Here is a 17,146-nt window from a genome sequence, read left to right on the forward strand (position 1 = left end):
CCGGTTGAAGAGAGAAACGTTGTTGCCTTTGCTGTGCAGGGCGGCAGTAAATGGTCAGAAATGGGGCGTGGCGGTGCCCCCCGCCAGCCCCTTCTGTGCTGCCCACCCCCGACTGCCTGTCCCCGTATCCACCTGCTCTTTGCAATAACTTGGTACCAAGTGCAAAAAGTTCCCCAGTGAGGCCAAACCTCGCTCTGAATTGCAGCCTTAGAGAAGGGAGGGGAGCAGGGACTGCTCAGGCAGCGAGTGTGGGCCAGAGTGTGCCCCAGACCAGCTCTGGGGATGCTGCCATGGGCAAGCCGGGTGAATTGATAGAGCCCTCAGCTGATGCACAGTGCTCGGGAGTGCGCTCAGCCGTGCTGCAGGGCAGGGGATGACCCATCCATGGTTTCTGCTGGAGCAGGAGCAAGGGGGCATTGGATCAAACCAGCTGCTCTGCACGAGGCGGGAGCACTCTTTGCACTGCATGGGAGGGGTGCCAAACCACTTCCCTCAGGGCATCCCTGGTGCCACGGGTGTGCCAGGGCTCCAGGAGTGACTGGACACTGCCAAGGAGAGGAGCTCCATCCCTGGCCAGCTCCATCCAGAGAGCCCAGCAGCAGTGCTCTGCAGAGATGCCCACGCACCCCACCCCTGCTCTGGCACCCTTCCCAGGCTGGTGCAGAGGAGGATGACGAGGGCAGAAGACCTTAGGTCTGACCCTGAAAACAGCTGCTTGCCAAAACTTGCTTCAGCTGCCTGCCAAGTGCATCCCAGGAGCTGTTACCTGTATATCCATTAGCTTTCCCAAGGACGGGGCTGGAAGAGGGAGAGGGCTCCCACGACAACCCACGCTGTGCCCTAAAGGCCACTGTCAGCGTTTTAAACCCTATTTGTTTTCCTGCTGAGGGTGTAACAAGTGTGGTGTGCCTTCCCTATCCCTATTGAGGCTCTCCATGTGCAGAGAAGGAAGTTTAATCCCTGATGATCGAGTTTGGCAGAGAAACAGGGAATGCTTAGCAGAGAGGAACAACCTTTCCCATGGATGCAATACCAAGCAGAGTCTCTACTGGCCTCCTTCTCCTTGCTCCATTATCCCAGCATCAGCCCCTCCAGCAGTGCAGGGCCTGATCCTGCCCTGAGCCCAGCAGCACATTCCTGCTGTCTCCTGTGTACCAGCCCCAGCGTCTGTCCGTCTGTCTGTGGGGAAACCAGTTTAGGAACTGATGAGCCAAAGCCACTTGGCTGCTCTCATTCCAGCCAGGCTGATCAGCAAACCAGCTACACTTCCTGATCCTGCTTGTCCTGGGGCTGGCACGGTGCAGGGACAGGGACAGGGATGAGCACAGCAGCAGAGACAGGGCATTGGCACAACCCTCTGCTGCCAATTTCTGCTGTTATGCTGGTGTACAGTTTGTTCCCAGCACTGTCACTGTCCCAGTGCCCCCTGTGCTCAGTGCATTCCTGCTCTGCGGCTGACAGGGTGCCCCATTCTCACTGCAGAGCTGGGGACTGGCTCACCCACTGTGGGGACACCCTTGTGCCCTGCATGGGGGGACAGAGCCCCACCACAGAGCCCAGGAGGAAACATGGGCAGATGAAATGTCAGCTCACAAGCGCCTGGCTCATATCCCTGGGCCCTGCTGTGGCACATTTGAGGACCACAGATCTGTGAGCTTGGGAGAGGATGGCAGCAGGGACCCACAGGTCACCCAGCATTTTTGTGGGCTGGTAAAGGCTGGACCCACCTCTGCCATGAATGGTGATTACAGAGGGTGGCCCTTGGCAGCCTGTGGCCCCAAAACCCATGGTAGGGCTGGGCTGCACAAGCAAGAACAGCCAGTGGGGACTGCATGGTGGGGTCACAGCCAGGTGTCCCCTCCATCTCCTCCAGCACCTCACAAAGGGATAGTGGCCACTGCACCTCAGCATGCTTGGGGTTTGGGGTCCCTGGTTTGGGATTGGGTGCAGTGGCCTCCAGCTGAGAGCCCCAGCTCATTCAGATCTGCCCCCCACCTTGCCCCCATGCTCATCAAAAAATCCTCAGTGTCCATCCAGAGGCCACCCTAATGCCCAGAGGGCTGTGCCAGATTGAGCTCACCTGCCACAACCAGGACCACCTTGGCCATTGAGGGAATTGGGGGACCCCCCTGGGAGAGCATCCCACTCCAGCAATTCATTTGGGGTCTCCCAGCACCTCTCAGGACTACTCTGGCCTTCCCAACCTCCAGAAAATATTTTTTTCTTCTACCCCAAGGGGGCTCCCAATGCTTCCACCCCAGGTGCTGCAGCAGCCCCAGCCAGGAGCATGCCCACCCTTAACCCTTCTGTTCCTATCAGGGTGCAAAATCAACCTGCCCACCCAAAAAACGACTTTTCCCCCAGGCAGGAGGCAGGGCTGTGCCAGGAGCTGGGTGGGAAGGTGGAGCCGACTGCCACAGCAGGTTTTGCATCCACCTTGATTAAAGACCTCAGTGAGGGCCTGGCCTGCGCCCCACAGCACCCCAAGGCCGGGGGGCTGAGGTGTGTGATGGATGACCCACCCTTACAGGTGGGGCTGGGGGGGCTCCCCATTCCTGGGATGGCAAACCCCACCTTAATCACTGGTTGCAGCTCGGTGTGGCCAGCAACGCCAAGTTTGCTGACACGTGGCCAGCCCCTGTGGTCAAGGGTGTCACCCCAAAGCAGCCCCCCTCGCTTCAGAGGGAAATCTTCCCAAAAAATTCCATGGGATCTCCTTTCCTGTAATACTTTATTAATTATTTGGCTGTCATTCTTTGGGGTATTTGGGGCTGCCTCCTGCCCCCCTGGCGAATTGCAAATTTAATTAAATACTGAAATAAATCTTCAGACAGCTGGGAAAGGGATGTGGTGCCTGGCAGCAAGTGACCCTGGGGTGAGTTGGCCTCTGGGTGACCCCTCTGGGTGACCCTGCTCTCCTTGGGCACTCTGAGCCAGGACTGGGGTGTCCCTTGCCTTGGCCACCGAGGGCCCTTGGAGGGGGATTGGTAACTTGGGATGGGTGATTTCCTCCAGGGGTGCCCTATACCCCCAGCTACCACCCCAGGATGCCCTCACAGCCTCATCCCTGCCCATACTCCAGTTCCACCCTGGGGTGCCCCCCATAACCCACCCAAGGTTGCCCAGACCCCCCATTCCCCACCCTGACCGTACCCCTGGGCCAGGGGGGCACACTCCCCTCCGCTGGGGCCGTCTCATTTCCCCATTCCCCCCGTGGGTGCCCTTTGCCCCCTTTGCCCCTTTCTGCCTCTCCAGGGATGCCTCATCCCCACTTTCCAGGGTACCTGCGCTGGGGCGGAGCCTCCCCACCCCAACCGTGCCCCACCCGTCCCTGGCTGCCCAATGGGCTGCGGCGGGGCGCGGCCCGGGGCGTGGCCTGGCTGCATATGCATGTATGCAGATGAGCAGGTGCGGGCAGAGCGCGGCGGCGGGACGGGACGGGGACTCGGACGGGGAGCGGAGCGGGACGGGGACCGGCGGCGGGGCCATGGCCACGGCGGGGCCGCGGTCCTTCAGCGCCGCCGAGGTGCGGGCGCGCTGCGCGCAGGGCGCCTGCCTGGTCTCCTGCCGCCGCCGCCTGTACGACCTGAGCGGCTTCGTGCGGCTGCACCCGGGCGGGGAGCAGCTGCTGCGCCGCCGGGCCGGCACCGACGTGAGCGCCGCGCTGGACGGGCCGCCCCACCGGCACTCGGAGAACGCCCGCCGCTGGCTGGAGCAGTACTACGTGGGGGACATAGAGCCCGGCGACGAGCAGGTACCGCCGCGGGGCCGAACCGGGACCGGGGGGACACGGGCTGTAGGGGAGCCGGGGGTATATCCAGCCTCTGCGGGGTGCCTCAGGCGCTGGGTCCAGGTGAATAAGGGCTGTGGGGTGCCCCACGTCCCGGAACTGGCAAATGGAGAGGCTGAAGGGTGTCCCAGGTGCTGATCCAGGATGTGCAGGGTCTGTGACAGTGTGTCCCGATCCCAGGTCCCGATCCAGGATGTGCAGGGTCTGTACAGTGAGTGTCCCGATCCCAGGTCCTGATCCAGGATGTGCAGGGTCTGTGACAGTGAGTGTCCCAGTCCCAGGTCCTGATCCAGGATATGCAGGGTCTGTACAGTGAGTGTCCTGATCCCAGGTCCCGATCCAGGATGTGCAGGGTCTCTCTAAGGCACCCCAGGTCCCCAGGCTGGCAAAAACCGTGCTTCTATAGGGCACCCCACATCCCGGGACTGGGATGTACAGAGAGATTATGGGGTGCCCTAGGTCCTGGATTGAGTTTTGATAGGATGCTCCAGGTCTGTGCTCTCTGGGATGTGGGCACTGCTGGGTTTATAGAGCATCTCAAGTCCAGAGTGCATGGAGTCTAAGATGTGCAGGGTCTGTAGGGCACCCTGGATCCAAACTGTGCAGGGTCTGAGTCATACAGGGTCTGTAGGGCACTCCAGGTCCAGGCTCCTCAGTGTCCAAGCTGTTCAGGACATACAGAGGCTGGATAGGCTTTGAGGTGTACAAGGTAGGAAGTTTCTGGGGTGCATGTAGCGTATAAGGTGTTTAGTGCACCCAGATCTCAGTCTGAGCTGTATGGGACATGGTGTGTGTTGGGTGTGAGCAGAACAGGACCCGTAGGATCAGGCTCTGTAGGATCTGGGGTCTACAGGGCATGAGGGGTGAAGGGGACAGAGGATGTTTGAGGCTCCTGGGATCTTGCACGGGTGGTGCCTGACATATGCAGTGTGCCAAGGTCCCATGTGCCTCCTGGCTCCCAGGAGTTCTCTGGGTCTGAGGTGCAGGGGACCCTGGGCCCCATAGGGTGCCAAGTGCACAGAGCTGGGTTCCTACAGGGTCCCACTCCATGGCCATGTCCCTCCCTGCCATGCTAGGAAGCAGGACTGATGGGTGGATCTGGGGTGCCAATGTGGCATGGAGGTGTTGGGGTCTTTGGAGGGGTGCAGGAGATGGAGCTCAGTGTCAGTTTTAGCAGAACTGTATGGCACAGAGTGGGCACTGGGACAGGACACCCTTCCTGGCCCTGTCAGCACTCAACGAAGGACCAAGATGCTGGGCACTGGGGTTTGCCAGTGGTGAGCAGCCACTGCTGAGGAGCCCATCCACCTCCCTGGCTGCCTGGTGTGGGGCATGGGACACAGCTCTGTCCCTGCCGTGCCGGTCCCGTGCTGTCCAGGCAGAAGGGAAGTTCCGCAGCCTCCGGGTGGCCCTGGGCACTGCTACCCAATTTCCAGCCCTCACCAGCGGCCGTGGGCAGGATGCTGAGCAGCAGAGCCAGCCCAGCCCCCTTCTCCAGCCCAGCAGTTCCTCTCTAGGTGTCCCAGCGGGGTTGGTGACTGGCCGGTCCCTTTGGCTGCTTGTTTGCTCTCGCTGCGTGTCCTGCCCAGGGCCAGCCTCGGCCCCAGCACCACAGACGGGGCTTTGTTTCAGCCCCGGTGCAATGCCTGCCTTTTCCTCGGACGGATCCCGGCCATGGCACCTCCTCTGTTGGGACACTCGCTGAGCCGCCGCCTCCTCGCAGGCGTGACGAGCCCAGCGGGCTGGGGTAGGAAGGTACCGGACAAACGGGTTCCCGTGCCGAGGGGAGCTGCCACCATCCCAATGCAAATACATGGCGTGATAACGCCGGGTGCAGGGAGATCTGACACTGCCTGGTGCCAGATAAACCGTCCCAGCCTGGAACACGCAGGGCAGGGATTAGAGCTGCCTGCTGCATGGTGAGGCTGTGTACAGCATGCACTGATGTGTCAGCTGCCCTGCCCTACTCCACACCCCCCCAAAAATCCTCTCTGGGGAGAGGTGGTGTCCTTGGTGGTGCTTGGGTTCGTGCTTTGGGTGCTTTGGGGCAGGTGCAGCCCAAAGAGCTCTTTGGAGGAAGTGTTACATTACCCCAGTTTGATTCCAGATCTCCACAGCTTTGCCAGTGCCTCTCCTTGCCCGTTGTGTGTCCCAGAGCTGCATCGTTCCCCGCGCTGAGGGATTCAGAATGCTCTGGTCCCACAGGATCCAGCATCCTCCCCTGCTTCCCACAGGAATTTCCAGGATTTTGGAAAGGGGGAAAAATGTGTTAATGAAGGAGAGATAAAGAAGATAAGATCCAGCCTTTCCATGCCCCTTCCAGTGGCTCTCTCCTTCAGCCACAGGTCCCTTTTCTGCACCACACAAATCCTTTTGGCTACGGAGAAATTAATCCCTAAATATTTTATCTATGCAAGCAGGACATATAGGGGAGATCAAAGTGAGTACCACTAATTACCTAAACTAGACAGTGGATTTTAGCAGCCTTGCTAGAAGGGAACCTGGATCATCTAATTACCCTTCCAGTTTGAGCAATGAGGGACTTTCATCACAGCCTCTTTGGGGTGCGTGACGTGCTGTGACTCACAGTAAATCTTCCATCCTTCTCAGGTTTACTGTCCTCCTCTTCCTCTTGCCTGTATTGCTGCACCTGGCTTTGCACCTACCCTGGCTTTGCATCCCAGCCTGAGCACGTTTGGACGTGGGCGGGACACCTGGGGCACCTTTTTGGGGCTGATGTAACAAGAAGTCACTTTTTATATTGCTCCTGTGATTAGCAGTTCAATTCACCTCCTTTTAATAGTCCTGCTGCACCCAGTGTTTAATGGGCCAAGACACAGCCTTGTGGGGCTCTGCCAGCCAGAGAACACAGACCACAGTGCTGCTGGGGTGGTGCTGTGGGATGGTGCCCCCACCTTGCTTGGTGCCCTCTGCACCTCCTGGGGTGTCCTCATGCTACATGCCTGTGCCTGCACTGCCAACAGAGCTTGTCCCATGCAAACTGAGCCTCTGAGGAGCTCAGTGAAGGTGCTGGAGGCTGTGGAGCAATGCAGAGGTATGGTAGGACTCCTCTGGGGTTTGACTCACTGGGAAAATGGGTGGAAAATCCCCCTGGGTCCAGGCTTTTGGCAGAGCAGCTGTCTGCAGGCAGCATCGCCCTGTCTGGGCCAGGGGGAGGTTTCCAGCTTCTCTGCCTGTGTCCCAAGAACACTGAACCCTGTGCTGGACCACCCCTTCTGTCTGTAGCCCACATCACAACTGGATTTTGTTCTTTTAATGCCGCAAGCCCTGATGCAGGACAGCACTGGGCTGGCACAGCCTGTGCTCTCCAGCTGGTGCAGGACCAGTGCTGAGCGCCCAGTGTGACCCACGCAGGGCAGCCAGATGCTCTCAGGTGGATGCTGGGTCACCCAGTCACTGGATCATGCCATGCCCTGGGTGTTTGGCCCTGTGTGTACCAGCAGCACCTCACCAGGACTGCTGCTCACTCACAGGTACAGTGCCTTGTAGGCGTTAACTTTCCCTTCCTTGCATCAGGCCCCTTGTTCATCTTCCCTGGCAGGACCTGTTTGCCTGGGGACAGCTCAGGTGCATCTTCACCACCCACAGGTGACAGCAGAGCCCAGCTCAGCGCAGCCCTTCAGCCTCCTCCCAAGTCACCTGTTTAGAAGAGAATGGGCAGAAGCCCCAGCAGTAGTTCAGGTGCCATGGGGCTGGATCTCAGCAGGGCCCCTGCGTGCCTGGAGCAGGCAGGAACAGGCCACCCTTTGGGGAGCCAGCTGGGACATGCCAGCGTGGTTTGTGTCCTGGTTGCGACACAGCTCCAGTCCTTTCAGTGCCAACTCCAGGGTGAGCAAGAGGAGAGCCTTCCTCCTGCTCCCCAGCTGAGGAAGAGGAGGGGTAGGAGAAGATTCAGGTGCTAACAGGGAGCTGCCATAGCCCACAGGGCAGTGGCATGTCACTGAGGGCACCCAGCCCAGGTGCTGGTGGTGAGGTGGGATGTGAGCCCCCAGTCCATCTCCCTGACCTGGGAGGACCAGGAAGCCTCCAGGCATGACATGGTGCTCAGGCATCCATGGGCAGGGGAACTGGAGGTGTGTGAACATTTCGGAAAAGGGAGGAGAGGTGCCGGGCATTGCGTCAGCCCAGCTTTCCTAAGCATCCTTCCTGTTGCTGGCTGGGCTGTGGTGCAAGCATGAAGGTGGAGAGCCCCAGCCCGTTTCTCAGGGCATGGATAAGCTGCTTCACTCTCTTAAAGCCAAATCTTCTTCCATAGCACCTGCAGGGCAGAGGCAAAACCATAAATCCACCATGCTTTGCTGAATTTTAAGACGTCCCATCTGACCTACGGTTTTGGAATGTCTGGCTGAAGGACAGAGTGTGCAGCATGGAAAATAGCAGTGAGAATCCTCACAGAGAGGTGTGGCGGTGCATGGCATCATCTCATATTGGTGGTCTGCCTGCAGTAAAATTGATGCCAATGGGATTCCAGCCTGGAAATGCTGGTGGAAATATCCCCTGTCCTCCCATGCCCGCTGCCCCAGGCAAGAGGTTGCCTCAGAGCTGGGTAATGCAGTTCCTGTACCGACAGAATGAGGCTTTTAATCCGGCTAGCCCGAGAAATGGGGTGGGAGCACATCTTGCAAGGAGTGCCTGCCGTGGGTAAACAGTGCCTCAGCCCTGCCTGGGTGTCCCCAGCAAGGCACAGGGTTAAGTCCTGACGCCCTGGCAAGGTGACACCGGGTTTTCCTGCATCCCAGGCCCTCCTGCAGCTGCCAGGGCGGTATTCCTCTCAACAGGGTGGCAGTGCATCCCTGTCAGAGCGGTGGGGAGAGCATCCACGGAGGAGCGGGGAGAAAATCCTCCCAGTCTGGAAGCGGCACAGCTGAAGCCCCGTCGGGCCCGGCTGAGCTGCGGCCACGCCGTGCCCTGCTCCGGGTTAATGGGTAACCCGGGCTGACAGAGCGGGACTAAGGCATGCTCGGCACGTCCTGCAGGGGAGCCGGCGCTGCTGCCGGGGGGCACGGCTGGTCTGGGCTTTGCATGGGCACGGCCCAGGCCCGGCGAGCCCCCACCGGCGCCAGGGCTGGCACGGCTGCAGGAAGGAGGCCGGCGCTGGCAGCTGGCGCCGTGTTTGCTTCCCAGCATCAGACAAGGCAGGTTTCTCCTGTTTCTCAGCCCGCCCTGCAAGCGGGACTGCAGCTGGGTCTCCATCCTGCCACCACTGCATCCCCTGTGCCTCAAGGTGCTCTCCTGAGTCACGACCAAACCCCACCTCATATCCCACAGCCCATGGCAAAGGCAGCCAGCCAAGTGTCACCCTGTGAAGGACACTTTGTCTTTTTCCCTGGACAAGGTCGCTCCTTCTGTGTGTTTTCACTTGTGCCCACAGGCAGGGTGGTGGCACCAGCTGTACCACACTGGCCAGGCCTGCCAGCCCAGCTCTCTGAGGGACCAAAAAGCCAAGCTGGGCTTTTGTTGGAGATCAGTGGGGTGGGAGGAGGGAGCAGTAACCCAGCAATGCCCCAGGCTTTACTGGCAGTGCCAAGGTGACCTCTGCCATGGCACTGCCCATTTGCAGGGGAAGGTGCTGTCCCAGGGCCCAGAGTTTCTGCGTGGCCACTCTGCCGTGCTGTCCTGGCCACAGGCAGGGCATTCCAAACACTGGGCTCAAGAGGAGGTTTCCAAAGAGCGCTGAGCCCACAATGTCTGAAGGGCAGGGCAGCTCACTAGCAGCTGCTTCCCTCAGGAAACCTGCTCTGCAGGAACTGACTGACTTAAATTCACCAGATTTTTCCCCATATTTATTTAGCAGACAGGAGCTCACTCTGGCCATACCCCTGAGTGCTACAGCCATCACCATCCCAGCTGAGTCCACCACTGGTGCTTCACCACAGAGTTTTCCTTCTCTTTCCAGAGCCTCTCTGAGACAGTAGATGAGAAGGAGGTGTCTGCAGCCCAGACTCCAGAGCAGACAGATCTCTGCTACAGAACAGTGCATGTGGAGAGGGTAAGAGCTCTGGAGTCTCTCCTACACTGTTTGCCAGAGTGCTCCTGGAAACACCAGGTCTCCTCTTCCCTGTGTGAGTGCTGGGTTTCTGCTGGGCTGTTGGATGGGAGGGATGACATGAGGGAGCCAAACTGACCCAGCCACTTGTGCCCTTTCTCCTGGTGTGGATGGCATTGCTCATGCTTTATTGCACAGGCGTGGCCACGCTGGGAGGCTCCCATTGCAGCAGCATGGGAGAGATGCCTTTCTCTGACAGCAGCTGTGCCCTTCCACAGGGAAGTGTTGCCAAGCCACACCTTGCTTGCTTTTATTTCTTTCTTGCTTTATTTATTTTATTACTTTTTTTTTTCCCTTGCCTAAGCACTTGAAATGAGCAGGAAGGGATTCCCCAGCCTGGGCAGGGTGATCCCTGTGTGTGCAGGGTGCTTCCTGCCCTGCCAGCTGCTTCCCAAGCTGCCACAACAGGGGGGATTTGTCCCCAAGGTGCCTTTTGCTGTTCCTGCCCTCCATAGCACCATCTGGTCACCACATCTTGCATGGTCCCAGCTGGTTGGTGAGCATGCTTTTATCCTGTAGAAACTTGGGGGTTTTTTAGAGCAGGAGAACATCTTTCGCCCCCCTAATTAATATTTTATCACTGGGCACCTTTAAAAGAGAGTGTCCATTTCCAAGTGACCTTTTTGCTTTAACTTTTCCCCCAGTGGAGAATGGCTCTGTTCCCATCCATACACCAGCTGGGGTTGTTTCCCCTCCTGTGTGATTGTGTTCATCCCTGTCTGCAGCAGAGCCCCCAAAATGCCCACAGCCACCCTGGCTCCTTGCCCTGGGATGCCCTGAACGGAGCCATCCCCACCACTGGCAGCACAGCCCCAGGTGCCAGATGGCTGTGCCAGTGCTGTGTGGCACAAGCAGCCCAAGGAGAGCTGCCAGACACAGGGCTTCACCAGACAAGTGTGGTTTCAGTCCTGGCGCAGGGGTGGGGACCAAGAATCTACCTCATCTGGTCAGGCCAGCAGAAGATGTGTCCAGGGATGCTGAGCAGTGTCAGAGGTGGTGCTGCCAGTTGTGCCTCCCTATTTTCACGCCATGCCAACATGTGTACCCACACAGGTCCCTTCTTACTCTTGCACCTGAGTTCAGCCATGCTCAGCAGCACTGCTGGAGTCTGTGTTCCCATCCTGTATCCCTGCTCCCCATCCCTTCCCAATTTGCTCCTCACTGGGGTGCCCAAACCGCTGTGGCCACCCCATGTGTCCTTTGCACAAGGAGAAATGTCCTTGGCTGGGGCAGTGCCATGGGGATTGGATCCATATGGCACCAGAGGGGTTCTGCTGGGCCATATCACTGCTCACTATCTAATCTTGGCAGCTCGAGAGGCAAAGAGCCTCAGTTATCAGGGCCTGATGCTGAGCCAGGTCTGGGTACAGCCACCTTCACCTCGATCCGCTGGCAGGTACCTGGCGGCACAGGGGTGAGCCAAGCCTGTGTTTGGTGTGTTTTGCCCCTTGTCTGCCCTGTGCTGGTGCTTGTGGGGAGCTCAGGGCACCTTGGAACCAGAGGCAACTGCTCTTGGGGCATTGGAGGGGTTTGCAGCCCAGAATCCTGCAGCAGCAGCAGCTCAGCTTTGTGCCTGGTACTGGGATGGTTTGTGGGTTCCCCAGCATTTCAACCACTGTCTGCTCCCCCAGGACCTGGTGGACTGGCAGAAGCCCTTGCTGTGGCAGGTGGGCTACCTAGGGGAGAAGTACGACGAGTGGGTGCACCAGCCCGTGGATCGGCCCATCCGCCTCTTCCACTCGGATTTCCTGGAGTTCCTCTCCAAGACAGCATGGTGAGCTCTGCACTGTGCCCTGGGTGGTGCCTGCCCTGGGAGGGGAGATGGCTCACCAGCAAGCAGGACACTTCCTCTGACATCTCCTTCTGCCCCGTAGGTACGTGGTGTTCATGGTGTGGACGCCCGTGGTGCTCTATCTCAGCTGGGTCAGCTACACCTCCCTTGCTCAGGGCAACACCAGGCTCTTCTCCTCCTTCACCACAGGTACGAGCAGCAGCAAAGCATTGCTGACCCCACTCTGGGCCATGGGGCAGGAATGGGTTGGTTGGACACCTGCATCCCTTCCTCATCCCTCCTTCTGTACGTGCTCACCAAAGCCACGTGCAAGAGCAGAAGCTCAGCACCTCTCCCTTGTGTCCACCAGCACCTCTCCCTTGTGGCCACCAGCATGTCCCCTGCATGAAGCCCCCTGTGCTTGCCCACCTCCATTCCCCTCCTCTCACAAGGTTTGGTCCCCCAGGGATCAGCAGAGGCACAGAGCCCGCTGACCTGGGCTGCAGCCTGCTCCCTCCTGCCTCGTTCCCTCAGTCCCCACAGCCCTGCGGGTGCTGGGGCGTGTTCCGATCGCCGCTGCCGCCCACCCCGGCCCGGCTGAATGCCGGTGAACAAACCCGGCTCTCAGCGCCGCTGGCTCCGCACAGAGCGGGGCTTGTTCGCCCCAAGCGCCTGCCCTTGAATCTCCCACTGTCTGCTCCCTGCTCCCCCGGGAACAACAAGCGTGGCCGGGGCAAGCTGTCTTCTTTGTTGTCTTCTTTTTTTTTTTTTTTTCTTTTTTGCTGGGTTCCCTATTTTTTTTGCAAGGTGCCACCCAGTGCCAGCTGTGCCCGGCTGTGGGGTGGGGAGTGCCGGCTGCACAGGCACTCCCTGCTCCTTGTGGCATTCAGCACCTTGCTGCCAAGTTTTGTGGGGTTTTTTTTCCCTAAAAATAAGCGGGTTTTGAGGCAATCCAAATTTTGCTAGGAAGGACACAGGGCTGGCAGCCAGCCCTGAAAGAAGGAGGTGGCTGAAAAATGTTCTGCGGGGGAAAGTGACCAACAAGTCTTTTCTTTTTCCCCCCCAAAAATAAACACCAACAGCACTGTTTTACTGTCACAAGTGCTGCCTGTGCAACTTAGGTCCCTCCTGCCTTGTTCTGGTGGGTGAAACAGCTTTGTAATGGTGACACAGTCCCTAGAGTGCACATCCAAGCCCGTGTTGGAATCTGGAATGCAGGGAGCTCCCCTCACTGTCTTCCTGAGGCAGCAAGAAGCTGGCTGATCCTGTAAATTAGTAGGAATCAATGGAAAATGTGGTTTAGAGCAGAGCTTGGGCAGTTAGCTCCCTAGAGGAGCTCAGGACAGGAGGTGGATGAGTGGTTGGAGGGAGGGAGAGCTGAGCATCACCCTGATGCCAGCGGGAGGATGGTGATGGATAAAAGCACCTGCGTCTGCCCTGCTGACCACTGCATGTCTCGTTGTGTAGAGTACTCCATCCCCGTCCACAAATACTACTTCCCCTTCATCTTCCTCCTGGGAATGATCCTGTGGTCCCTGCTAGAGTACCTCATCCATCGCTTTGTCTTCCACATGAAGCCACCCGCTAGCAATTACTATCTGATCACGCTGCATTTCCTGCTGCATGGGCAGCATCACAAGGTGAGCCGCAGCTCCCGCCCCCGCTGGCACCGGCTGGGCCGTGGGAATGGTGGCCTTTGCCCAGACAGAGCCTGTTGCTGCCTGTTCAGTGTGGTGGCATCCCGAGCAAGGCACTTGCCCAACACCAGCAAAGGCTGTAAAACAGCCCTGGAGGAGCTGGAGTTAAATTTTCAAGCTGTGTCGTTGGGCAAGGGGGAAAATCAAAAGAGCCATAGGCTCCCTCTAGCTTTGCTGGAGGAAATGTGGATCTTGGGCACCTACCAGATAAAGCCACCACCTACCTGGGCATGTGTGGGGGCTGCTCCTGCCACCGGGTACAGCTCTGGGGAGGGTCTTGGCTGTTGGCTTCTCCCAGATGGGTTTCCCTGATGCTTGGCAGGGATGTGCAGGGGGAGGAAGGGTGAGCCAAGAGCTGCCTGTCCCACCATCCCTCTCTGCTTCCAGTCTCCCTTCGACAGCTCCCGCCTGGTCTTCCCTCCTGTGCCGGCCTCGCTGGTGATCGGCTTCTTCTACGGCGTGCTGCGGCTGCTGCTGCCCGAGGTGCTGGGGCTCTCCGTCTTCGTCGGGGGCCTCTGCGGCTACGTCATCTACGACATGATGCACTATTACCTCCACTATGGCTCGCCCAAAAAGGGCACCTACCTGTACGGCCTCAAGGCTTACCACGTCAAGCACCACTTTGAACACCAAAAATCAGGTAGTGATGAGCTCCCCGTGCATGCTGGAAGGGGCAAGGGATGTCAAAGATCCAGTCTACCTGTATGGGTGCAGCTGATTGCTCCAAAATATTTGGGATTTGGGATGAGGAAAGTCAAGCACTCTGCTGCTGGGGAAGCAGCGTGTGAGGTGCTGTAGCCCAGGGAGAATATTTCCTGGCTCTCAGGGTGAGGATGGGGAGCCAGAGCAGGGGTGAAGGCAGCACCTGTCTCACTGGTGGGCGTCAGTGCTGCCTGGAATGCCAAACCCCCATGGTGCTGGGATGTGGGTGCCTATCCCTGCCCAGGGCAGCATCTCTTCCTGCTGGGAGGTGTTGACAGGTGTAGGGTGAGGCCCTGGGCTTCCCCAGATCCGCCCCACACTTTCCCCAGCCCAGTGCTCGCTCAACCTGCCCTTTGCCCGGTTTCCTAGGAGAAAACGCCCCATCCAGATAAGCTATCATCCATGGGGCTTGTTGGCATGGCCCAGCCAGCTCCTGCTCCCTCTGCTCTTCCTCCTTGTCTTCACTTTGCCTTCCTCCCTCCCCAAAATGTGGCCACTCCTCCCTCACCAGTTAACACAGAACCTTTGCAACACGTCGATGATGGTGCCATGGGCTGAACTCTCTCTTCCCTGCCCACAGGTTTTGGCATCAGCACACGCTTCTGGGATTATCCTTTCCGGACACTCATCCCTGAGGAGACCTTCAAGAAAGAGGAGTGACAGCCCCAGCCCAGTGCTCAGCTGCTGGCTCTGTTCCCCTGCACTGGGGCTGGTGTCCCCCCCGCCCCCTTCCTGGGGGCTGTGCCACAGCAGTGACTCCAAAGTGGAGCATCCCTGTGGACTGCTGTGGTCCAGCTGTGGCACTGGCAAGGGGATGGGCTGAGGATGGTGAGGAAAGGGGAGGAAGAGGCTGTGGGGTTCCCTGGTGCACTCCTGCCCTACCTCGCTGCCCTCCCGCTCCAGGCTATGGATGCACGGGCAGATCTGCTGCCTGAAAGATGAAGTGCCTGATGCCACCTTCCCTCCTCTGCCCTGGCACCTTGCCAGAGCCCCTGTCTCTCCTGGGCTGCCCTCTCCCCAGGGCACCCGACACGCTGCAGTTGCCTTTATTGCCTAACTCATGCCAAGGGGATTCCCTGTCCTAGGTCCTTCTCCCAGCCCATCTCAGCACAGGGTTTTCTTGGCCTGCAGCCCTTTTGGGGCAGGTCCCACAGCTCTGGATTGTGCCTTTTTCTAACCCATATCTCTCTGTCAGATTTATCAAGTTCATGGTTTTTGTAGACATTGGCTACTTGAAACTCAAACTCCAATGAAAAGAATTACTCTGAGATGCCTTTTTTGCTGATCCTGTGATTTTATTTTTTATTCTTTTTTCCCTAATGTTTACTGCAGATATTTAAAGGTTTGAAATAAATTTATATGTAAAACTGTAGACACTACAATTGTAAATAAACTGTATATTTTGAAAAATAAAACTTTCTAAAAAGGGTCTGGGAAATGTATCCCCCAGGGCTGCTCACAAGTCTGTTCTCCCACCCTTCGTGTGTCCCTTTCCAGGTGCCGATGGCCCTTGGAGCCACCATTCCTGGCTCCCCTCACCAGGCACAGTGAGGTAGGAGATTTGCAGGGGATATTCTCAGCAAAGCTGTGTGACATTGGGGCTCTGGGTAAGCAGAAGCTGCCACTCACTTTTCTGAAGTTGGGCAATAGCATCACGTAAACCCCAGAGCTTCCCAAAATTAGCCCAGCCCTCTGACGAAGCCATCTGCAAAACTTCCTGCAGTCCCAGCAGAGGTCAAGCCCTGCTTCCAGCACTGGTGCCCACAGCCCAGCTCCTTTGGTGCTGGGGGCTCCTGGGGCTGGGAGAGGAGCAGGGCTGTGCTCTGGGGGTCTCACTGCACATGCAGCAAGTTCAGCAGGGCACAGAGCCCTTGCTGTGGGCCAAACCTTCCCACACCTGCCAGCCCAGCAGAACACGCTGTGGTGCTCAAAATAGCAGAAGCATCAACACAGGCAGGCACAACTTCCCCATCCCCTTTTTCCCACTGCACTTCCTGTGGGCAATTCCTTCTTCCATCAGGCAAAACCCAGCACAAGGGTGTTCGGCCCTCGGGAATACCCCGGGCAGCTTTCTGGGAACCGGGAGCTGCGCTGGCGTGGGAAGCTGCCTTGCACAATGTCCCTTCCGCTGTGACGCCCTTTAAAGCCGCGCTCGTCCCGCCGTGCCCCTCCAGCCTGCGGAGGCAGCCGAGGTCAGGAGGCACGGGCAGGTCACAGACCTTCCTTTCTCCTGGCGAGCAAAGAGATCCTTCCTTGGGGCCTGCTGGAGAGAGCCTGAAGAGGGTGGGAGAGCAGCTGCAGCTGGATTCTAGGTGCGTTTCCATCTCATTTCCAGCCAGGAGAACCTGGCACCCCTCTCAGTGTTGGCTGTATCAGAGGGGCTGCTGCTAATTTCCTTTCAACCGGGGTGGTTTTCTGTCCTTGCTGCCTGCATGTGGGCTGGGGAGCAGGCACCTTCCTTGAGGGGATGCTGAGTGCACAGAAAGAGCTTGATTTAAAATCTTAGGTGGGCAGGATAGAGCTATGGGGAGAGAATGGGGAGAAGCTGGGGATCCTGGGGCTGTGAAGATGTACAAACCTTTATTGGGTGGGTGACCACGGAGAGAGACATTAGGTAGAAATGAAAATAGATCTTTACAGCCAAAGATATGGGCTCTGTGGGCAGGAACCCGGGATGATGTGGGGCCCGAACCAGGAATGCTGCCCAGGGGATGCTCCTTGGGTCACTGGTGTCCCTGCTCCTCTGGGTGGAAGCTCTCTGGGATTTAGCTCACACATTTAATTATTTAATGAATTAATTAAATTTAATTAATTTTATATTAAATTAATGTACATAAATCAAGCAAAAACATCTCTTGCTACTGTGAGAAAGATGTGCCACTACTGCTGTTACCAACGTCTCTGTGTGTGCCTGCTCCAGTCTGCACAAGCAGCTGCAGTGGGAGGCAAAGCAGGGAAAGCAAAGCAGATGGGGATGTGAGGGGCTGTGGGAGGATGTGTGCCATATCAGGCTGTTCCCTAGGGTGGAAGGCGTGGAAGAGCTGCATCTCTGAGCAGCGCCTGAGGCTTCCCTGCACCAGCTACTGCCATCCCCCGTGGCCAAGCCCTTTGCTGCAAGC

At 58.0% G+C, this 17,146-nt stretch overlaps 1 protein-coding gene across 1 annotated transcript; it reads left to right on the forward strand.

Annotated features, from left to right (window-relative positions):
• The first annotated feature begins 3,487 nt into the window (after window positions 1-3,487).
• On the forward strand, window positions 3,488-15,469 carry FA2H (fatty acid 2-hydroxylase). Its single transcript, XM_036390316.2, has 7 exons — window positions 3,488-3,754; window positions 9,708-9,800; window positions 11,489-11,631; window positions 11,732-11,838; window positions 13,096-13,268; window positions 13,713-13,965; window positions 14,608-15,469. The coding sequence occupies exons 1-7, from the start codon at window positions 3,488-3,490 to the stop codon at window positions 14,685-14,687; spliced, it is 1,116 nt and encodes a 371-aa protein (XP_036246209.1). The 3' UTR covers window positions 14,688-15,469.
• The last annotated feature ends 1,677 nt before the right edge of the window (window positions 15,470-17,146 follow it).

This window comes from Molothrus ater, chromosome 12 (assembly GCF_012460135.2).
Source record: "Molothrus ater isolate BHLD 08-10-18 breed brown headed cowbird chromosome 12, BPBGC_Mater_1.1, whole genome shotgun sequence".
Classification (NCBI taxonomy): Eukaryota; Metazoa; Chordata; class Aves; order Passeriformes; family Icteridae; genus Molothrus; species Molothrus ater.